The 25,277-nt window shown below is 34.4% G+C and overlaps 1 protein-coding gene across 2 annotated transcripts in view; it reads right to left on the reverse strand.

Moving 5' to 3' along the window:
• LOC126881965 (uncharacterized) overlaps positions 1 to 25,277 on the reverse strand; it is a 121,662-nt gene that overhangs the window by 514 nt on the left and 95,871 nt on the right. For both annotated transcript variants that reach the window (XM_050646714.1, XM_050646713.1), the window contains 2 exons: positions 15,937 to 16,157; positions 1 to 15,880 (listed from right to left, as the gene is read on the reverse strand). The exon at positions 1 to 15,880 is cut by the window's left edge and continues 514 nt beyond it. In XM_050646714.1, the coding sequence (XP_050502671.1) occupies positions 15,610 to 15,880; positions 15,937 to 16,157 (492 nt within the window). In that variant the 3' untranslated portion in view covers positions 1 to 15,609. The remainder of the gene's footprint in view (positions 15,881 to 15,936; positions 16,158 to 25,277) is intronic.

A 25,277-nucleotide genomic window follows, 5' to 3' on the forward strand; every position in this document is an offset into this window, starting at 1 on the left:
TGCTGAGCAGCGTCTCAGCAACGCTGATGTGGGCCTCTGACCTTAATAATCTTGAATGATTTTTGGTTGACGAACAGAGAGCTATTAAGTTTATATCTTGAGGCAATATTAAAATTTGAAACGTATAGACTAAAACCGTACAGTTTTTTTCGCATGTCTTTCTTTTTGATATGTTTCACAGAAAATGATTTGTATAAAATATAAAGACAATAACAATTTCAAAAAGATAAAAATATTAAAACATATTTTCATATAATCTGTTAACACAAAAGTACAGAGCTTGAGAAAGTTTTTTTTCCACTATAAAAAGTTAAAAAGAGATTAATAATAAAAATTCTGCATATTTATGTTGTAATTGAGCTACAAACGTTGTATAAATATTCTATAATATTTTGCTTGTATCATTATGGGTAGAGAACCAGCAAGTTTTGTTGTGAGAGTAATAAGTTTCTATATTCTCTAATTCAGTCGGACAATCTTCTTATACTACTTACGTCAACAGCTAGTTACACCACTAACAAAATGATATCGAATATATTTTGTAACATAAAAGATTCTCTAACTAAATAAAAAAATGAAAATTTAAGGAACTAAAATACGACGAATATTAAGATATGATTCAGAAATAACCATTCTTTTAGCAAAAATCACTAAAAAGTAGGAATAAAATAAGGAACAAAAACTAAGAATCATTGAAAGAAAGATAATAAGAAAAATAATAGGAATAAAAATAAAAAACGAAAGCAGTGAAAGACTCTTGAGCTAGAAGATGTAACATGAGAATATTGCCAGTACGATACATAGAGGATAATGTGTGGATAGGTACATATTGGGAACGAAGTCAGAGAGTCCGAGGAAGACTGAAGATACCTTGGAGGGAACAAATGAAAGAAAAAAATACTATACACGGCTGAGAATTAAAATTTTACTATTTTATGCAGTCAAAAATACTTTTCTTTTCCCATTCACCCAGTTATTTAGTATTTGTTATTTGTTTATATTTGTGTATTGATATTAAGAGTTTTATTTTAGTGCAGTCATTGAAGCGTAATAGTATATTATTCAACGAGCATGTAATGATGGCTATTACTCACGATGATGAAGTTTGCGTCACGAGCCGTAGGCGAGTGTCGTAATTCATCAGAGTGAGTAATAGCCATTACATGCGAGTAGAATACTATACTTTTTCTACGGCCTTTTTTATTTTAATTAGTAAAAAATTTAAATGTCAACTACTCGAGATTTAAATTATAATAATTTACAAAAATACCTAAATGCTATTCACCCCTAGTACGTGGCAAAATAATTGGTTGCCTACTATTACCAAATTCTTATTTATTGTAAAAATACAACTAGAAATAGTCAATATAAGTTCTATTCGTTTCCGAAAAATTATAAGCTTAAATTTGTACCTACTGTCAGTGAATCTAATAAATAGGAAATGGCTGTTGTCGGTGGATGTATTTCATTCATATAATTATAATGTATATTTACATTTAACTATATATAATATAATAATATAACTATACATTATATGTTATAACATATTTAACACAATAGAGCTTGTAAAAAAAAACACAATATTACTACTTATAAATTCCAATTAACATAAACAAAATTCGCTAATGTCACTGTCACTAAAATAAATGATAAACGTCAAAATTTTTAGTAAACAAGATATAAACGGAAAAAATATACTGATGTTGTTACAGTTAAAATTCCTTTAAAAATTTTTCGAAATTAATTATTGATATAAATTACAATAATTAATGTATTAGATAAACAAGTTTAAGTAATTTTATTTGTAGTTTATATACGATTAATATTAAAAGTGGCATGCTCCACTTGAATCTAACTTCAGCCCGTGAGTAATGACCCGTGACTAACTTCAGCCCGTGAGTAATGAATTATTACTCACGGGTACAGTAATGCGTGCTATTATCTATGCAAAAATAGCGAATAATGAGCATGTTATTAAACGGTCGTAGAAAAAATAGGTTTATCTACTCTATGTCATATTATGTGTAAGTTTTAGTTTGTGAAAACTATCATTATACGTGAGTGTCAGTACGAGAAGTGTTTAAAGTGTGCGTGAAGTAACAATGTATTTTAAATGGGACTCACTTTTTCGCACTGTTTTTGACACACTTTCATATAGTCAAATATCCTTAACTTTCGCGTTGTCATGGTGATGACATAATAAGCAATAAATTACGACAAAAGTTTTGACTGTTTTGTGGTTTGAAAGAAGTTACAGTTTTTAAATGTCAAAGTTCTAAAAATTGTAGAATAGAAATAAATTCCAGTGACGAAGAGTTACAGTTTTTTTTATTTGTTCATCATAGATAAAATATTGTATGAAACTGTGCGTGAAGTACTTTTTGCGAACTTACGCGATGTATAGCACTCGCTCCGTTACGAACTGTTTCATAAATAACTATTTTACCTCCGAAATTTTTTACTATGAATCGATTTACATGAGATTTTGGAATTAGGCTTATCTTACCCCTAACTTCAAAAGTGATATTGAACCGAACTCCGTTTTTTTAAGGGGTGAAAACAACCCCTTAATGGAAAAAATTGACATTGAGCCATTTTATCGCCAGAAAACGTGTTTAATAATAAAGAGTGACATTGTGAAGTGTTTTCTAACACAATAACCTCATCTTAAACTCATTTTCATTACCTTGAAAACCGTACAACCCTTGCAAACAACCACTAAATCGAAAAAATTTACAAAAAATTAATTTAGTATGACATAAAAAGATTTAGATATAGAGTAAATGATATTTTACGTTCTATATATTAATTATCATATTGTTAACACCCTTTCAACCCTTAAAAACAACCTCTAGATAGAAAAAATTTACAAAAAATTAATTTGGTTTGACAAGAAGGCTTAAATATAGAGTAAATAATATTTTACGTTTTTTATCTTAATTATTTAATTGTTAACCCCTTTCAACCCGTAAAATCAACCCCTCGATTAAAAATTGTATAAAAAATATCTTTTGATAAACTAAAAAGGATTTAAATATCGTTCCACGTTCTCGAAAAAGCTATGCTGGAAAATCATATGCTTAAGTTCTTTAACCCTTAAAACTACCCCTAAATTAAAACATTGAATATGTATGATTTAGTTTTTGGGCCATAACTACTTTAATTTTGAAGCTATCACAACTTATAAAAAACCATTTTAAATGTAATTAAACGAGCTACACCCTTTTTCATTATAATATGTAGTGAAAAGCCTTTTATTTTGAAACGGTGAAGGGTCAAAAGGCTCGAGAGATACTGTGGTTGCGCTACCGCGCGCTCTTTAATCAATCATATCTTCGTCAATTTTTGTGTGATAGGAAAAACAAACAAACCAAAATGTTTGTCAAAAAAACCTATTTTTTTATTATTACACTTTGTTACGTATCTTTAATTAATTTTGAGATATTATGAAAAGAAGGTGGTTTTTTAAAAATTCGAAAAAATTTTTTTCTTAAAATCGTGAATATTTCAAAAAATATGTGTTTTAAAGCAGCGAAACTGCTAGAATCCATCAAACTCTTTATATTAAAGTTTATTCTAGACGAAATACGATTAATTTTAATTTTGGTGCAAATGGCATTTACGAAATCTATTGATTTAAAAAAAACATTAGATGCTCCTCTTTTTTTCATTACAGCTCACTCATTTTACGTACAAAAGACTTTTAACAGTGCTCATTTTAAAGTTTATTTTAAGCACTACAAAATCCTTTCTCATTAGCACGCATAAAATTTATTCGCTCTCCGCTAGATAACATTGAATACATCGATTAAATTTCACACAAAATTAAAAACGGCTTTGATCTTCAATATCTCGCTTAATATTGCACCTAGAACACTCTTTATAAAACCAGTTTGTTCATTATTTTACCTGCTACAATTTTGTTCAGTAAAATATTATCGTTAAAATGCATATTTTTGGAGATATTTGCAAAAAACTGTTGAAAATCGTAAGAAAATTCCGAATTTTCAATTGCCAATAACTTGAAAAGTATTGGGTTTTTTAAAAAACTATATACAACATTTTTTGATTAAAATTGGGTCTTCCATCGATACCTGAGGTTATTTTGAAAAAAAAATTCCACCACCGAAAAGGGGTGGCAACCACCCCCAGGGTGAAAACGGAGTTCGGGTTCAATATCACTTTTGTAGTTAAGGTCCGAGGTTTGCTAGAACCAGGAAAACTACATATCTTAGAACGAGAGCTTATTAGAGAAAAAGTAGACATATGTGGAGTTTCAGAAACACACTGGGAAGGCCAAGGACACTGGGAATCCAACTACTATAAAATATTCATGTCGGGAGCCAATAAAACTGGTCAAAATGGCGTAGCAATACTGGTACGGAAGAACCTCGCAAAATGTGTATCTGAATGTCTCCCAATAAATGAGCGCCTAATTAAAATTACTCTTGATGTACAGCCAACAAAGGTTCATGTACTACAAGTATATATGCCAACATGCGACGGGACAGATGAAGAAGTAGAAGAGATGTACCAGTTAATAAACAGTAACATCGCTAACATACCCAAAAAAGAGCCAGTCATAATATTGGGTGACTGGAACGCAAAAATAGGCAAAACAACATCAGAAGAGCTGCTGAAAGGAACAGTTGGTGGGTTTGGAATAGGCGAACGAAATGAGAGAGGAGAAAGGCTATTACAATTTGTCATCGACACTGAACTTAGTATCATGAACACCATGTTTAAACATCACCCGCGAAGACTATCAACTTGGACTTCACCAGGGGAAGATATAAAAATCAAATAGATTATATTCTTGTCAGCAAACGATGGAAAAGTTCGGTAGTAAACGTAACGACAAAACCAGCGGCGGATTGAGGAACAGACCATAAACTGTTACAATCCGAATTCCGTATCAAATTTTGTAAGAAAATTTAAACAACTAGAACAATTAAATATATTCCTAAAGAGCCTGGAAAATACAAAGAAACACTAAGACATAGTAACACACCAAACATTACTGGCGATCCCAATCAAACATGGGAACATACAAAGACGTGGATTATAGACGCAATAAATATTACAAATCCCAAAGAAACCCAGCGGAAAGAAAAACACTGGATGACTGATGAGACACTGAACCAAGTAGAAGAACGAAGAAATATTAGAAACAACGCTGCAAATCCAACAGAAACTGAAAACAAGATAGCAGATGTAAACAGACGCATAAAATCATCAAGTAGAAGAGACAAAAATAATCACATTAAAGAAATATGCAAACAACTAGAAGAACACGCCGACCGTCAAGAATCTAGAGAACTGTTTGCCAAAGTGAAATACTTAACTAAAGAGTTTAAACCACAAACGCAGGTCATTAAAGATAACTTGGGAACGATCATCACCAATGCAGAGGGCATAGCAGCGACATGGAAACAATACTGTGAAATACTGTTTCATAGTGACCATGAAGACGTGAATCCAGAAGAAATAAATGACGAAAAGGAACCACATATTTTAAAATCGGAAATAGAAACCGCAATAAAAAAATTGAAAACTAGAAAATCTCAAGGAGAAGACGGAATCACGGCGGAAGCACTTAAAGAAATGGGAGACATAGGTGTTGAAGTGATGTTCAAACTGTGTAATGAAATCTGGAACACAGGAAAATGGCCAGATGATTGGTGTAATCTTACTTTCATACCCATTTATAAGAAAGGCTCACCAACTGATTGTAATAACTACCGCACTGTAGCCCTGATCTCCCACGCAAGTAAAGTCCTTCTAACTATAATTAACGAGAGATTAAAATCAATACTTTTACCACAGATCTCACAAGACCAATGTGGATTTGTCCCTGGAAGAGGCACACGAGAACAAATTCTTAATCTCAGACAAATTATAGAAAAATCTAGAGAATTTAATCTAGAAACATATTTGTGCTTCGTCGACTACTCGAAAGCGTTCGATAATGTAAAGTGGCATAAAATGTGGGGAATACTGAGAGACATCGGTACCCCCGAACATCTAATATACCTGCTGAAACAACTGTATATCAACAACACAGCAAACGTAAGAGTCAACAACACATATTCCGATAATTTTAAACTAAAAGCCGGTGTTCGTCAAGGATGTATTATCTCTCCCACGTTATTCAATATATATATATATATATATATATATATATATATATATATATATATATAGCGAACACATCATGCGCATTGTATTCGACGGATGGCTAGGAGGAATATCAGTCGGAGGCCGAAAAATCAGCAATCTCCGCTATGCTGACGACACTTTAGTACTAGCATCATCAACAAATGAACTTGAATACATCATGTACGGACTAGATACTATTAGTCGTGAATATGGACTTAAAATTAATGTACAGAAGACCAAGGTAATGATAATCGATCGAATTAGAAATAACCAGCCGGAAATACGAAACGTAGCGGGGTTTGAAGTGGTAAGCCGTTTTAATTACTTAGGTTCTGTTATCACAAACAATGGTGGATGCGAAGAAGAAATACGCCGACGCCGTACAATGGCCAGATCAGCAACGGTCAAACTCACTAAAATATGGAAAGATACGGCCATAACCAGGAACACGAAACTGCGCCTGGTACGGACGCTTATCTTTCCTATCGCTTCCTATGCTTCAGAAACTTGGACCATTAAAAAGTCCGACTCACGACGTATAATGGCCTTTGAAATGTGGGTATACCGTAGAATGATGCGCATACCCTGGACAGCACATCGCACAAATATCTCAATATTATCAGAACTCGACATCAACACAAGGCTTACCACCATCATCAACCAAAATATATTGAGGTACTTTGGACACATTACCAGACGAAGAGAAGGCATGGAGAGGTTGGTGGTTGAAGGCAAGGTAGAGGGTAAAAGAACTCGAGGAAGATCGCCACTCCGATGGTCAGACCAAATAAAATGCGCCACCGGTTACTCTCTGTCTGAGGCAGCACACCGCGCCCAGGAGAGAGAAGAACGGATAGCAACCATTCGTCAAATACCATAACGTCACCACATCCTTACGAAGGATAAAGGATAGAGGAGGAGGAGGAGTTAAGGGTAGGATAAGCCTAATTCCAAAATTTCATGTAAATCAGTTCATAGTAAAAAATTTCTGAGTTAAAAAGCTTCAATGACTGCACTATTTTTGTCTCTCTGAGAAAGGACAAGGTGGCGCCGTTTTTGGCAAATTTGTTTTTAATTTGTTTTCTTCTTTCTCTTCATCAATCAATTCTGCTTTAGCTCTAGTAGCTATTATCTCCTTTATTTTCTCTTTTTCCCCAATTTTAAGTATATTTCTCAGCTAATAAGAATGATCCTATGAACCATCCGCACAACTCTTCCGATTCTGAGCAACGGAGCCTTTTTTCATCCTTGTGTACACTATACACCGGCCTAAGATCCTGATTGAGATGTTAGATCTCGAATACAACAAACAAACTCAGTATTTAACAAAATTAGAAAATTAGAAATATATCATGAACCACAATAATTTTATGTTGCGTTTATTAAGCTCAAATAGAAGAAGCGTTGATTTCTAAAACAAAAAACTTCACAAACAGAAGAGCAATTTTTTAAATTAATAATCATAAGTAAAGTAGAATGCAACAGAGAATTGATAAAATACAAATATTAGTGGTTGAAAAAATATAAGACATTTGACTGGTTTGAACCTTGAACATTACTGTTTCGAGCTGCACAAGATATTATTACATCGCTAATATTGTTGCCAACCGTCGATGAATACAGTAGGTACCATAAACAAAGATCTAATTTTGTTTTTTTTTTGTATTCAAAACCTTTTTGATTTTTGTGTACTTTGGACTCCCCTGGAGATTTTGATTTTTGGTACATAGCTCCTTATCTAGTGTAGGGGAGAGTGGTACACATTGACACATAGTACGCAATGAAACACCGTTATTAACTAAATCAACTTTGCCGCCACATTGCCATTAGCGCTGCAACGGATACTCCATAATGCATTGTGTCTTGTGTCCGCCGACAGTAGTTCGTTTTGATATACGGAGTAGTAAACATTATACGACGTATTTTATTGTTTTTTGTGCCTGAGATTTAAAAACTGGAGCGTTTATAAAAAGGTATGTTGTCTATAAATAAATAGTTTTAATTTTCGTATGTATGTCGTTATAATACTTGTGATGAATGCCTCTTAACCTATAAATATCGTTGCCAAAAATTGCCAGGTGTTATGTTTACATCCAACTGAAACTTTAAACCTGTGGTAGTACACATTGAAACATATAGTGGTAGTACACAATGACACATGTTTCGTTGTGTACCATACTGAATCATTCTATAACAATTGCATTCTGTTGCAGGTGTACCATGGTAAGGAGGAAGAAAAAAAGATCCAGAGCCAAATTTACAAGTGAACAAATGACGGGAAGAGTCACAGAGGTTAAAAAAAAATGGAACTGCACTTCGCGTTGCGGCAGATATGTTTGGCATAAATTTAGCACATTAAGGCGATATATTCTAAAAGAAAAATGATCCAAATGCAAAAATGGAGCCAAATTATGCTGTTAGATTCGTATTTAACACAGAGCATGAGACGTCGATGTGTGATTATATCAAGAACTGTAGCAAAATGGCTTTTGGGTTGAATACTCTAAAATTCAGAGAATTGGCATATGAAACGGCTGCTAAAAACAATATCACTATGCCAGAATCTTGGAAGGCCAACAGAAAATGTGCAAGCAAAGATTGGTTAAGGGCATTTATAAAAAGAAATTCATCATTAAGCCTCAGAAGGCCAGAAGGATGTTCACTGTACTTCATTTACAAAGCAAATGTTGACAGATTTTTCTTAAATTTGGAACAAATATACGTAAAATATCCATCAATTGTTGAAGATATTCGCATCTACAATTTAGACGAAATTGCTAACGCAATTTTTAACGAAAATGCATCTCTATCTTCATCTTCAGTAAATATAAAATATAGCTTCTGTTTCTACTTCATCTAATACAACCCAAGAAACTGAACCGAGCTCAACTCTTGAAATACCTTCGACATCAAAAAGTTCTTTTATTACCCCATTCGACATACATACATTCCAAAGGCCCCACACAGAAAAAATTCAAATCGTAGACGGAAATCAAGGAAAAGTGTCATTTTAACTAGTAAACCAGAAATGAAAGACCTTTCTTATAAAACTGAAGGTAAGAAAACCCCCACAATAGCAGCAGTTAAGAAAGTGAAACGAAATATTAAGCACAAAAGGCTGTAAAAATGACTCTCCCAGAAAAAAGATCAAGTCAGGTGAAAGTGATTCAGAAACGGATTCCGGAAGTTTAGAGTTGGCAGACTCTTCAGATGATGAATTAAGTTCTCCTATGATGCAGGAACAAAAGGATGACTTAGAATCTCACGCAATTGCTGAAAATACTGAAATTTTAAAAGACTCTTTTGTGTTAGTGAAATTTGAGAAGAACATCCATTATGTAGCCAAAATTTTGGAAATTGTGAACTCTCATGAATTTAAAATTTCATATTTGAGAAGAAGTACGAAAATTTCCTATTCATTTTATTTTCCAGATGTTCCTGATATTCATATGGGTTTGAAATCTGATTTTGTTATGTTATTGCCAGCACCTATATATACAAAAAACAAACGACTGTCTTGCTATTATAGATTTGGTTTGGAGTTTAACAATTTTATTGTACGATAACTTGAAGAAATAATAAATATTTTTTGTATTTGACCGTTGCTTTTAATACGTTTCATTGTGTACTACCTTATGTTTCAAACTGTACCACCGGTGGTACCCATTGAAACAAATTCAGTATTGCATATTTCTGAAAATTTCTAAGTTAATATTTTTACTTTACTCATAATAACTATCAAATTTTATAGACAAATGTACAGAGATAACAAAACTCTAAATGGAGATTTTTTCGAAGATTGCATTCCGATGTTAGAGCACATTTCCTAAAAAATGTGTCATTGTGTACCAGTCTCCCCTACTATTAAAATTATTCACCTTTATTTGTAATTATAATATAAGTAATCATGGTATAAGTAATGTTATGTTCTCTTTAATTAAAACTTTAGTATATGCAAAATATTAAATGAAATAAAATGAAAATGACAAAATGTATATAATCACAGATGTACTCGTACACACCATATAGAATTATATAAAAATATGCATTTTTATAAACTCATGCTAATCAGTAGCATAACGCATAACTATAGTAAAACAGGTACCTTACCAATAAAAATAATAAAATAATATTCAATATCTAGTTAAACAATTTAAAAAGCCACGTTTTCAAAGGACACCGCATACATCTTATGGAAAATGTAACGAATAGATAGATTCTCGAAATTACAATAATTTCATATTATTGCACCAACTCTGAGTTTTTATTAAAAACGGTGTAAATTTACATAAACCAATATAAAATGAAATTGGTGTTTAGAAGAGTTCGAGCGAGTAAAGAAATTTTGTGCTTCGGCAGTGGATAAATCTTTCTGCAGGTATTAAAGTCTCTTATCTTATAAATAATACGTAACAATGACCAGTGACGCACCTCCACATGAAAGTCATCCTCATAATGGAGTCATCCCTATTAATCAAAATTCAGACTGAACGCAATGATATGAAATTATTTTAATTTCGAGAAGAATCTATTCACATAAATTTTATTGAATTTTAGTGACTTACATTTTCCATAATATGTGTACGGTGACGTTTGACATTAAGGGACTCTCCAGAAATTTTTTTTGTGAGTTAGGTTTTGTATAATTATTAACTTCAAGTGTCTTTTCTAATTCTTTCTTCCTTAAATGCTTCCTATATCAACGCTAAATCTGATATTAACACCAAATCTACACTATACTTGCCATTCGGAGCAATTGGACTCTCTATTTTATAAGAATTGTTCTGAAATAAGTATGCCAATAATAGAATTTACCATTTATTATTGATTGTTTACCATTAATTGCTGAACACACCAGAAATAACACTGGTAAACACACAGTTTGCTGCCGGAATTTTTTTTACTGTTTCTAGGTAATTTGGGTCTGCTGAATCCAAAAATGCCACCAGATTTGTTCCATCAGATCGTCTTCAGAAAATACGACAACAGATCACATTTCCAACATATAGGGTAATTTAACTCAGCACTACCTACATTTATGTAGTGCTGCTACCCACGAAATAAACCAAATACGAATAAAAAGTAAGATATTTATTGCACAATAATGTACTTACAAAAATCATCACACATATCTGCCAAAAAAACTTAACTTTTCATCTAACCTAACCGGCAGCGTCGCAACAAAAGTGTGTTATTCGGCGTCACTTAAAAACTTCCTTTTATATGATTTTTTTGCAAAGGCTTTAAAAGGATGGTCCCTTTGAAGACTCCAGCAGTAATCCGCCATCATGTGATAGCCCCATCTCCCTGATACCCCTCTTCCATCGTTTTGATATCTTGGTGAATATTTTCTGGGAAACGGTCTAAGTGGCTGTGGAGGTAATGAATTTTAATACTCGTATGACAACCGTGTTTGTTAAAATTTTTGAGCATTTATTCCACTCTAATGCCCAATTGGTAATTGGTATACTTCCATATTTGTTGCCATTATGTAGAAGGACACACTTTAAACTTCGTTTGGAACTGTCGATAAAAAGACGCCAGTGATATGGTGTATACCCATTTTTTCTACCAGTCTTTTAATATTGTTATAAAAAATCATATCATCTTGCTGAGAAAAAAAAGCAAAAGGTCTTTTATCTCTATTACGGTAGCATGTAATTTTGGTGTCTGGGTGAAGAACATTTTTTTCTTATAATCTGGAGGTAAGCAGCTCGGAAGAATCCTTTGTAAGGTTCCAATTTCTGATAAGATCGCTTAGCTCTTCCTGAGTAAAGAGCTCAGGACGTGTTGAATCCCTTTCAAAATCACTGTCGTCTTCCTCAAATCTATTAGTCTGCAGTTCGTCAAATAACGTTTCGGCATTATCCTCTGGTAACATAGGTAGCCTGCTAAATATTGGAATGGGTATCTGCTCAAGCTGATGTGGAATTGGTCTCATTGCTGAATCCAGGTTAGGATATGTTGACGTATGTCGATTGTTACGATTAATGCCCTTTATATTCACAAGACAGAAATAGCAATCGTCAAAATGATTTTTTGATTCCCTCCATACCGTTGGAAAACCAAATTTAAACATTTTCGTTGTCCTTCCGTCCACTGTCGCAAGTTTTCAATACAAGTTTTGCACACTACATGTGGAGCTCAGGATTTATCTTGATCTCCTAAATGAACACCAAAATAGGCCCTTTTGTTCATTTTCCCATTTGTCTTAGAATTTGTTAAGTTTGTTTATAAACATATTGCAATTATAGTGGTGGAATATACAGAAATGTAAGAATATTTAGTTGATTTTTTTTTTCTGCAGCAAGACAAAATTTTTTTTTGTTGGGCTGTGTAATAATTTAAATTGAACAGAGAACATTTAAATCGAACCGAACACACAATGAGCTCTTCGGAACTTAATTAATCTTAGGACAGAATGAAATTCCAAATGAACTGCTAAAATATTAATTTAAAAAATCCTCTATTTATATATTGCCCTTCATTTGTCCAAAGTTGAACGTAGGCCTATCCCTTATTTTTCCACCCTTCTCGGTTCAGTAGTAATCCTGTCCATGTGGTCCCTGCGTATCTTTTTAGGTCATCAGACCATCTCATCTGTGATCTGCTTTCCTCTTTTATGGTCCCAAGGTCTCCAATGGGTTATCGGTTCATTCCATCTTCCGTCTCTTTGTCTGCTGTTGTGTCCTGCAAATTTCCATTTGAGAGTAGCTGCATGCTTGTTTACGTCTTACACTTTGGTTTTATTTCTAATCCATGTATTTTTCTTTTTATCACAGCTTGATACTCAGCATCTGCCTTTCCATTTCCCTTTGAGTCTTGGCCATATTTACCATATTTTCTTTTGTGAAGGTCCATGTATGTGCTTCAGATGTTAGTACTGGTAGGACACATTGATCATATACTTTTGTGCGGAAGTATTGGGCATATTTCTGGATATAGCTCATTTTTCCAAATGTCACCCGTGCGAGTCTTATTCTCCTTTTTATTTCTGCAGTTTGATTTTCTTTACTCAGTTTATTTATTTGCCCTAGGTATATGTACTCCTTGACTTTCTGTATTGTATTTGTTCCTATTTTCGTGGTTTCGTTGCCCTCTTTTACGTTTGTCATATATTTAGTTTTTGTGTAATTCATTTTTAAACCTATCTCGTTTGCTTCCTTGTCCAATTGTGTCATCATTGCATTAAGATCTTTCATATTGTCTTATATCACTGCTATGACATCCGCATATCTCAGGTTATTCAGCAGTTGTCCGTTGATGTTGATTCCTTTGTTGTGCCATTCAAGTTTTTTAAATGTATCTTCTAGTGTTTATGTAAATAATATTGGTGATATTGTGTATGTATGTATGTATCGGTTTTAGAACGTCTTTCGACGTTGTCCGATGCCTAACTTCCACGTCCTTCTATCATCTCATTGGCCATCTCTAAGATCCCTTGTACTCATTGCTTTGGTTATTCCTTCTATCCATGTCTTTTTGAGTCTTCCTCGTTTTTTTTTTTCGGTTTGGTGGTACCCACTGCATAATATTTTTGGGCAAGCTTGTGTCTTCCATTCTTTGAACATGACCATACCAAATCAACTGTTTCCTCTCAATGTCTGTTGTTAAGTAACCATCTATTCCAATTCGTCGTCTTACTTCTAAACGATCTTCTAAACACATCCATTTCTACAGCTTCTATTTTTTTCCTGTTCTTCTCGGTTATTCTCCAAGTTTCTGCTCCGTAAAGTAGGCTGCTTTTAATAAGTGTTTCATAGATATTGTATTTTCGCTGTATTCCTATTTCGGAGCTCCAAAGTATTCCATTTGTTCCATGGCAGCCAATTGTTCTTCTAGCTTGTGTTACCCTTTTCTTTATTTCCTCATCGTCTTTTCCCATTCTATCGAAGATTACTCCCAGGTACGTGTATTTACTACAGGATGTTACTTCTTCATTATCCTCTAGTTAGATATTGGATAACTCAGCTCCTATGGGTAGGTATTTAGTTTTTTCCACATTAATTTCCAAGCCCCACTGTTCATATTCCTTCTTTAGTTTTTTGCCATATACTGTAGATCGTCTTTATCATTAGCTATGATGGCTTGGTCATCAGCAAATTGTCCAACAAACAAACCTCTCCGTGTCTCCTTGCCTAATTCCTCTATTTATTTTTATTGCTTTGATGTTTTGGTGTGGATGTTTTATTGTGATTGTTGCTTTTTCGTAGATGTACGGCCATGTACAGAGAATGTCAGATGACAGTATCCCTAAACAGATTTTGGCATGGACACCACAAGTGAGAAGAAAAAGAGGAAGGCCGAGAAGAAGCTGGAGGGAGGGAATTGAAAAAGAACTAGAGGAAAGAGAAATCCCTCCAGGTCTATGGTTAATTAGAGAAGAATGGCGGTCAGGAGTCGGAAGGGTCGGAGAACGCTGTAAACCGATAGTTGTAGTAGTGCTTTTTCGTAGATGTTTTTCAACATTTCTGTGTATCTATAGTCGATCCTTCCATTTATTAGCTAGGATTGTATGGCCCAGTGTTCAATACTATCAAAGGCCTTTCCAAAATCCACAAAAGCAATACATAGCGGTATTATGTACTCATCAGCACGTTCAATGAGTATTTTCATTGTTAGCAAGTGGTCTGTTGTGCTGTATCCCTTTCTGAATCCAGATTGATCTCGACATTGGTATCCGTCTAGCTTTCCTGTTAATCTGTTTGTTATAATTTTTGTTAAAAAAAACTTAAATTCAGTATTTAAAACGTAAGTATGTTTAAGGTAAAAATATTTGCCACAGCTTTGGCCAACTAATATTTTTTCCTATAAATGTTTTTAACTTCAATGTTTTAAATTAATCACTTTAACATTTATGTCAAATTTCCAGAAAAAGTTCACTACTGGCGCTCACGAACTTTTGTATGTCCCCTCTACGTACGAGCTCACAACGTATACTCAGTTTACTTTTTTTAATAGCCTATCTTTACTGTCTATCTTTATGACCGAGAGAGTAAATTATGTATAAAATTATAGTTAAACTTACGCTATATTACTCTCTCGGTCATAAAGATATACCTAATATGAAGCTCTTCCAAAATTGACAGCTTTTTAATGTAACTCTTACACGGATCTGGAGTACAGCTAATAAACTAACACTTTTTGTGCCCCGATCCTGCACTATTTTTTTAATAAAAAAATGTATAGTAGTATAATAGTGTACTACTAAGAATTTACAGAACAGTTCTTATACGCCCATTCCAGTGAAATATTTCAACTAAACATGTTTATTTTTTCAAGATAAATGATAATTTATTATAAAAATGGAACCTTTTAGTAAATCAGCATATAAATGTTAATATTCCTAATAAGAATATTTTTCGCTGTCCTCTTTTCTTGCCCTTGTTACTAATATATAACATATTTGTGTACCAAAAATGTACCTAGTATATATTTGTATAAAATCAACTACAGCCGTGTAGCTTCAGAGCTAGTAGTGACCACACTTTTCGTATAGTCGCTCCTAGAAGTTCTTCTAGCACTATAGTATCCAAAATTTGGATCAGTTGGACTCATAATGCTTTGACGAGGACTTTGAAAGAATCGATTTTCTGAAGACTCTGGACCAGGAGAGGGATTCTCCAAACACTCACAAGAAATACTTGAGTCCGATAAAGCCTCCGATGAATATTTTGGAACGGATAGAAGGCTTTCTGTAGATTTTGTTGGTTGTATATATCTAAAAATTAAACTTTAAATTTACTAATTGTCAAAGAAAGATTATGTTAGTGTTACCTTCGATGGGAATGTGGTGTGTATTGTAGCTGCACAGCATTGCTGTTGCAAGCTATTGGCTGCTTCTCCATTTTAATATATTGAGTACCTTGGCATTTAGTTGGGGGCTGGGCCCGGCCAGCTTTTTGTCCGCATTTGGATGAGGTGTCTAGATATCCATAACCAAAACCGTAACCTCCGAATGCTTTAGTTGCCAAGTTGTCCCAAGATTTGGGTTTAACCTGAAAATGCAACAGTTTATCATTTACATTTACGAGGTGACTTAAGTATTTTGTCTTAATTTCGCTGATCAAAGCCAGACAAACGATTTAAAATTAAAGCTCGGATGACAGATACAATTCTTAAACTAATACATTACAGAAGAACCTTTAAAAGTACTACAAGTACCATGTAATAAAAAGAAACATTCGTAATAAAATAGTTAACGCTAAAAAAAGCGTATTGATAGCAAAATCTACAAAATGAAAATATTAGACGCAAATCACGATTCATTCGAGGAACCACTAGGAATGAATTCTTACAAAAAATAAATAAAAAAAATACAGGATCCTTTGTAAAAGGTATATTTAAAAGACCCCAATAAGGGTTACATCACAAAACAAAACGTTTTCGGATTAACAAGTAATCCATCATCAGTGTTAAGCCCTAAAATGGTAAGTATAACCTAATTAATAAAAGAAAATGTTGTAAAGTGAGCAATGGGGGTTAGTGAGCTTGGAGAGGTAGTACCTTTGTATCGGTTTGACTGAACACTGGTCCTCACAAGCTCACAGGGCTAGATGACGCGAATATAACTCTTCCAAGTGGAGCCTTAGCCTCTCTCTAGTGAAGACCGTAATAAGTGGTGAAGAGCCACATCCTACACGAGGTGGTCCTGTTAACGCAGAACATTACGGATCTAGACCGGAAGGTCGATAAATATTCCTGAAAATGGTAAGCAGCATTTCCAGTACCATGTTGGGGCGTATGGAAATTTATCCAGGACCGGCCTAATATTGGATAGTAGGAGGCAAGACTGCAGCAGTTTGATTGGCTTCTATACTGCGACTCACCAACCCGTTCGGCAAGCGTGGTATTTTATGTTGCCAACATCTCCTCAAATAAATCGAAATGTCAGATTTTAAAACAAAGACGGAAAGACCCCAGGTGAGTAGGATAAGTCCAGAGTCTCACACTGATTTATCAGTCTGTCCCAAGGATTCTGGGGGGGGGGGGACAAAAAACTGACGAAACGAGAAATACGAAAACTCTTTTCATTCTACGTTGCCACCTATAATGCCAGAACTCTATTGTCAGAAGAAAAATTCTTCGAAATGGAAGATGCAATCAACGAAATTAAATGGGACGTAAATAGGAGTCTGCGAAATACGACACCGTGGTCAAAACTTAAAGACGCTGAAATCAGGACACCTCTTCTATAGCATTGGCTCCGAAACCGAATCAGTTGGAGGGGTCGGTTTCTTCATCCATAAAAAACATAAGAAAAACGTAGTTGATATAAAAAATGTGTCTACAAGAGTTGCCTATGTAACCCTAAAGCTCAACAACAGGTATAAACTGAAAATTATCCAGGTATACGCTCCAACAACACAACATCCAGACAAAGAAGTTGAAGACTTTTATGGTGATATATCTGTAGCTCTAAAAGTCACACCCACCCACTTTACAATCCTGTGTGGGGATTTTAATGCAAAATTAGGCCTTAAAGAAGACGAAGCAGAGACATCACTAGGAAATTTTGGAACTCCAGGTAGAAATGAGCGGGGAGAAACACTCTTAGGTTTTTTGCTACAGAATAACTTGTTCCAAATGAACAGTTTTTTCGTTAAAAAACTACATAGAAGGTGGACGTGGGAAAGTCCTGATGGTAAAACAAGAAATGAAATAGATTACATTATCAGCGACAAAAAACAGATTATCACAGACGTGAGCGTCCTTAATAAATTTACTACAGGAAGTGACCATCGAATGGTAAGAGCCACAATAAAAATAGACCTCAAAAAAGAACGAAATCGTTTGATAAAAAAGAAAACCTTACTAATACCAACACCATATAAACGCTGCTTTGGAAAGAAATACAACTTCAGATGAAAGTATAAATAACTTAAATGAAAACATAATTAGAGCCATTGAAGAAAGTCAACGAAAAAACTGCCCAGAAACTAGAGAACTAATCAAAACGCGAAGTAAGATGAGAGGAAGCGAAAATACTGAAAAAAGTGCATTAAGAGACATCAACAAGAAAGTGTCAAAGGAAATCAGAAAAGATCTAAGGAAGTTTAAAACTCAAAGCATCCAGAAAACCATAGAAGAAAATAAAAGTTTGAAAGTTTTACGAAGGAAATTGACCAACGGAAAATGCGAAATATATAAATTAAAAAATAAAAACAGCGAAATAACATCAAACAGAGAAGATTTACTAAATATCGTAGAAGAATTTTATTTGGAACTATATAGGAGCCAAAGGCTGAATCAAAATAATCTGAGGCAAGCGGTTTCAAAGAAAATAATAAACCAAGGCTCCGAAATACTACCAGAGATAACCACTAGCGAAGTCCATCAAGCACTGAGAAAAATGAAAAATGGAAAAGCACTAGGTGAAGATGGAGTCGTAATAGAGGCCATTAAAAACGGAGGCCACATTCTTATAGGTAAAATAAAAAATCTCTTCAACTTATGCCTTCATCAAAAGTCGATACCTGAAAAATGGAAAAACGCAGTAACAATACTTTTGCATAAGAAGGGAGATAAGACAGACTTAGAACATTACAGACCCATTAGTCTGCTAAACCACTTATACAAACTCTTTACAAAAGTAGTGACATCAAGAGTAGAAAAGAAGCTAGATTTTTACCAGCCAAAAGAAAAAGCTGTATTTCGATCAAACTTTGGGACAAACGACCATCTGCAGGCAGTAAAGTTATTAATTGAGAAGTCAATAGAATATAATAAACCCCTTGTCCTAGCATTCGTGGATTTTCATAAAGCCTTTGACACGATAGAGCTGGATAGCATTTTAGAAGCTCTAAATGAATGCCGCATTGACTACCGTTACAGTACACTCATCTATAATATTTATAAAGAGGTAACAATGAGTGTTAAGTTACATGATAAAACCAAACAAATAAGCATAGAACGCGGCGTAAGGCACGGCGACACACTCTCGCCAAAACTATTCATAACTGTTCTGGAATATGCCTTTAAGATGCTCAACTGGGACAATAAAGGGATCACAATAGATGGAGAAAAGTTAAATCATCTTCGTCTTTCAGATGACATAATCCTTATAACTGATGACCTAGGAGAAGTAAAGAAAATGCTAAATGAGTTAGACGCTATCTGCTGAAAAATAGGCCTGAAAATGAACTTTTCTAAAACTAAATTTATGACTAATCTGATTCCTAGCGGACAGCTGATTATATGTGAACAAGAAGTAGAACTAGTGGAAAAGTACATTTACTTGGGTCATGAAATTAGAATTGGCAGAGATAAGCAAACATGTGAAATAAAAAGAAGATTAATTCTTGCTTGGGCAGCCTACGGAGCTTTGAGAGACATATTTAGGAGCAGTATATCGATCGGTTTAAAAAGACAAGTGTTTGACCAATTTGTGCTGCCGGTAATGACATATGGAGCAGAGACACTGACTCTAATCAAGGCAACAGCGTCGAAAATGCGGGTTGCTCAAAGTCGTATGGAAAGATCCATGCTGGGTGTAACCCTACGGGATAAAATAAGAAATGAAGATCTCAGACAAACAACCGGTATCGCAGATGTTGTAGAACGTATCACCAGGCTCAAATGGAACTGGGCAGGACACGCCACCAGGCTGAAAGATTCAAGATGGACACGAAAGCTGATGGAATGGAGATCAAGAGAAGATAAACGAAGTAGAGGAAGGCCGCCTACACGATGGACAGATGATATCAGGCGGATTAGTAAAAACTGGCAACAATCAACACAAAACCGTGAAGTGTGGAAACAATTGGGGGAGACCTACATATGTCCAGCAGTGGACGTGAATTGGTTGGATGATGATGATGATGATGTTGTAAAAGTTGACTAAGTTAAGAATTGATGGAGGCCATACTTGCAATAGCATGCATGCGTGAGCCACCAAAAAGTTATGGGTAAAAACCCTTTAAAAGTTTCAAGATCTTAAATGATACTACATATTATTATTAAAATAAAGGGATGTTGCAAATATTCCTGGATATTACCCAGGGCAACACAGGACTCTAACCCACGTGGATGTGATATGAAAGGAATGAACGTCACATATTGAAAATTGAGTGACAACTGAACTGACAGGTGAAAGAACTTTAGAAGTATATCAGGTATCATTTAAGATCTTGCAATATTTAAAAGGTTTTTACCCATAACTTTTTGGTGGCTCACGCATGCATGCTATAGTAAGTATGGCCTCTGTCAATTCTTAACCTTAGTCAACTTTTACAACATTGTCTTTTATTAATTAGGTTATACTTACCATTTTAGGGCTTAACACTGATGATGGATTACCTGTTAATCCGAAAACGCTTTGTTTTGTGATGTAGCCCTTATTCTACGTAGGGGTCTTTTAAATATACCTTTCACAAAGGAACCTGTATTTTTTGTGATTTATGGTATACAGCCAGCTACAGGAATTTTATTTCCCTCGTGGATTTTTTGAATTCATACAAGTATCAAAATTAGCTGGTCATACAGCCAAGCTGGCAATATATTATTCCAGCTCAAAAGTTTATCTTCTGGACATTGGGTTTTGCCCAAAACCTGCAATTATGCAGATTATGAGTATCATTCAATTGGAATGTTACTTCAGCTGAGAATACAATGTTGTAAAGAAAGTCTGGATCTTGATCTATTATGAGCATCATATCCTCACAAAATTCTAAACTTCGGCATCGGTCGGGATCATCTTCCTTTATCCCATGAACAAGTGTTACTTTTTACGGATGCAATTATTACTTTTCTCAAAATCCTGCGAACTGAAGATGTACCAATTTCTTGAGCTTAGGCAGTTGTACGAAGACTACTGTGAAGATTTTCCGTAAATGATAATGATAATAAAACATTCAACACTTCTCATTCGTTTATTGCTGATTTTTGTCTTCCTAATTTTGATTGATTTTGATCAGGCTATGATGCCAAAAGAAGAAGAAGAAGAAGAAGAAGAAGAAGAAGAAGAAGAATTTAGATCGATCCTTTATAGAGTCTGTAGCTTTGAATCTTTTAACTGTTATCTTCACTGGCGATAGGATCCATTCCAATTTGAAAAGTATCATTGAACAGAATAGAAATATGCTTTATTGTCATGAAAAATTTAACAATTTTATAGACAAAGCTTACAAGAATCATAAATAAGAACAATAACAAATAACAAATACAATTTACTAAAATGATATAAATCGTCTATATAAATAAAAATAATGAAGAGAAACAAAAAAAACAGTAACAATCTATTGCAAAATTAAAAAAAAAATTGCAAATTGCATATTCTTCCTTAAGAAATTTAATAAGTTAAGTTAAGCTGCTGCATATGACACTCAAATATAGATTAAGATTATACTTATAAATAAGAATACTGTACTTTCTTAGTTATTGGTTAAGAAACTCTGCTGTTGAATAATATGGTCTTTCAGATAAATAGGCTTTAGTCATTTTACGGAACTTGGGGAAAGATGTTGCAGATTTAAGTTGTAGAGGGAGATGGTTGTAAAGTTTTCTTGCAGAATATAATATAGATTTCTTTACTAACTCACTGGACGGGATCGGTAAATAGATGTCAAAGGTAGAATTTCTGGTGGAATAGTCATGTCTAGGTCTTGCTGGAAAGACATGTAGATGTTTACGAATTAAGCAAACAGTTTCTAAAATATATAAAGAAGGTAGTGTTAGAATCCTGTGATCTTTGAAGTAGCTTCTGCAATGTGTTGTTCTTCTGAGGTTAAACAGATATCTTATTGCTCTTTTTTGTAATTTAAAAATAACATCAGTTTGGGCAGCCGTACCAGAACCCCAAAAAGGGAGACCATATCGAAGATGTGACTCGAACAAAGAAAAATATGTTATTTTGGAAGAGGCTAAATTCATTTCCTTCGAAACAGATCTTATTGCAAAGCAAGCTGAGGATAGTTTCTTGCTTAACACATCAATATGAAGGGACCATTTCAGATTGCTATCTAAAAAAAATACCAAGAAACTTTACAGAATCAACGATACTGATCTGGCTGTTATGAAGAGGTAAGGGTTGAAGAGCTCCTTTATAGGACAATGCTACTGTTTTATCTACGTTAAAAGAGAGTCAATTTGAATCGGATCACGATTTTATTGTAAGTAGATCAGAAGTTATAGTAGCATGAAGAGTTGCGATATTTGAGTTGCTCCAAGTGATACTGGTATCATCAGCAAAAAGAAAAACTTTTCCATCGATTTTTAAGCTAATGATGTCATTAATAAAGATAAGGAAAAGTAGAGGACCCAATACTGAACCTTGTGGTACCCCACATACAACATTTTTGAGACTAGAGTCTGTATCATTTGCTCTAACCAGTTGCTTCCTATTATCCAAGTAAGATTGAAACCAGTTCGAAGAAATACCTCGAATTCCGTAGAAATCTAGTTTTTTTATCAAAATGTCGTGATTCACACAATCAAAAGCTTTGGCATAATCACAAAAAACAGTGGCAGTGTGCAGATTATTGTTTAATGCTTGATAAACCTCATGTAGTACAGAAAACATGGCATCTGTGGTACATTTATTCAGGAGCGTCATTTGGGCGTCCAGGGGGGGCATTTGCCGCCCCCTGGCCCTGAAAATGACTGAAATTTACAGAAAATACATCAGTATTCATCATAACATCATATATAATGTATTGTATATATAGTGCTTGGCCACCCCCAAACAAAATTTCAAATGACGCTCCTGCATTTATTATTTAAAAAGCCGAACTGATTTTGTGATAAAATATTGTTATCAACGAGAAAGGACATAAGTCGGGCTTTTATGAGTCTCTCAATAATTTTGGAGAGTACCGGTAGTAATGCAATAGGTCTATAATTGCAGGCATTTGATTTTTCACCACCCTTATGAAGAGGAATAATGATGGCCGTCTTTAGGCACTCTGGAAATTTACCTTTCTCAAAAGAATCATTAATTAGAGAGATAAGGACTCCCAACACACTGTCTGGGAGATTTGAGAAAATTTTTATGGATAGTCCATCGGTACTACAGGAAGATTTGCTTTTGATATTATTGATTGTCTGAATCAGTTCAGATCTATCAACCGGTCTTATAAAGAATGAATTCGAGACCTTCCCTGAATTAGGGAGATAGGAAATGGGATCTTGTTGTGACACAATAGTTGATGTTATATTTTTACTCACATTAACAAAGTATTCATTTAGATTTTCTGGGTCTGGAAGGGAAAATGTTTGAGCTGTGTGAGTTTTATTACGAAGATCGTTTATTATGGACCAAGTTTCTTTTGCAACACTTTTAGAGCTTCTCAGACGATTTTGATAGTACAATTTTTTAGCTGATTTTATAAGTTTTAAATAGATTGCCCTGTACTTGGTGATATATTCAGTAACAGAGACGTTGGTAGTAAATTTCTTGATGTGCAGTAGTGAACGCATATTTTTGGCTGATATGCGGACACCTTTGGTAGTCCAGGGTTTGTGATGTTTTGGCTTAATTGTGATTAAAGGAAATGCTTTATTAAAGATATAGACAAGCTTATTCAAAAAGTCACTGAAATTATTATCGACGTTCATAGAAGGAAAGGGCCACTCAGAGGTTAAGCATAAATTTTGGAATTTACGAAAATTCCGAGCGGAAAAAATCCTGCCTAAACGTCGAGTTTTCGAAGAGTGCTTGCTAAAGATGTTAAACTTCGTATAAACCGCTTCATGATCAGATAGTCCCGCATTAACAGTTGTAGCGCAGACATCACGGGGTGAGAAGTCTGAGACAATATAATCAATAATGGTAGATGAAGTTTTTGTAATCCTTGTAGGAGAATCAATGTGCATTGTTAGACCATACGATTCAAATATGTTGACTAGGGATATTTGTGTAGCACAAGCAGCAGCATAATTAATGTTAAAGTCCCCGCATAAAATTTTTCTGCTTTTATGGGGCAGGTCATCTAACAAATTAAGCAGGTTCTGAAAAAATAGTTCCACGGAAGAGTCAGGTGATCTATAAATGCAAATAATATAAAGATTAAAGTTCTTACTGTAAACTAAGGAAAACTCAAAGAATGCTTCGCTTAATAGAAAATCATATTTTGTTACCAGAGAAAAATCATTATTTGTAGAAAGAATCAGGGTACCTCCATGCGCTGAGCTTTGACGATCGTACCTAGCAATAGTGGAATATTTTTCTACAAAAAAAGGCTCGTTGACTTCAAGCCAGTGCTCAGTAACCGCAACTATCGGAGGAAACCCTAATTCCTCTAGAAATAGAAATAATTCATCAGTTTTATATCTTATAGAACGAATATTAATCAGAACCATGCTAAAGTTGTTATCACTAAAATAATTTGAGGATTCTAGTCCCTCAGAACACGTCGTGATGTTTAAAAATTTCGTTTAGGAGACACAGCGGAATAGTAATTTTGGTGACATTCCCTTGATTTTTATAAATGGATAATTCTTTCAGAAGCGAGAAAGGACCTAAAAGCAGCAAGATCAGCTTCCACCTCATCTGGACCAATTCCATAGACTTCGTTAAATTCTAGAAGAATTTTTCGTAGATCTTCCGTGTTGGTAGGAAGCCCTTCGGAAGCCAAAAACAGTTTAACGCTTGTCTTCGTAAATCCATCGTAAAATACAGAAGCAGGTTGGTCGTGTAGATAAGCAAGATGAAGTTTAATGGCTTTTAAGATATCCGGTTCCCTTAATCTGGCTAGAAGATACCGACTATTAGAGTTATTGGTTAATCTAACTCTTGGTGGAGTCAAAGGATCCAGATTTATAGATGGTTCTAAAGTATCTTTCTTAACGAAATTAATTTACGAATGGAAAGGATTCTTAGATTTACAAATTTCGATGGCCTGCTTGTCTGAACATATATTTGTGTTCTGTACTTCATCTTTGTTGTTGTATAAACTGGTAACTGGATTTTCCGGGATAACAGGGCTTCTGATATTCTTCGGATTCTTATGTGACTCGGATGGTTCGGAATATGAAGATTCAATGGACCATTTAATGATTACACCAGGTGGCCAAATTTTCTTATTAAATAGTAAGTTAATCGATGATCTAGATTTTATGCCTATTTTAAATGAAGAACCAGTTGATGTGTCGGCATCTTTAACGAGGGCGTAACATCTAAT

Source organism: Diabrotica virgifera, chromosome 3 (genome assembly GCF_917563875.1).
Source record: "Diabrotica virgifera virgifera chromosome 3, PGI_DIABVI_V3a".
In the NCBI taxonomy this organism is placed as follows: domain Eukaryota; kingdom Metazoa; phylum Arthropoda; class Insecta; order Coleoptera; family Chrysomelidae; genus Diabrotica; species Diabrotica virgifera.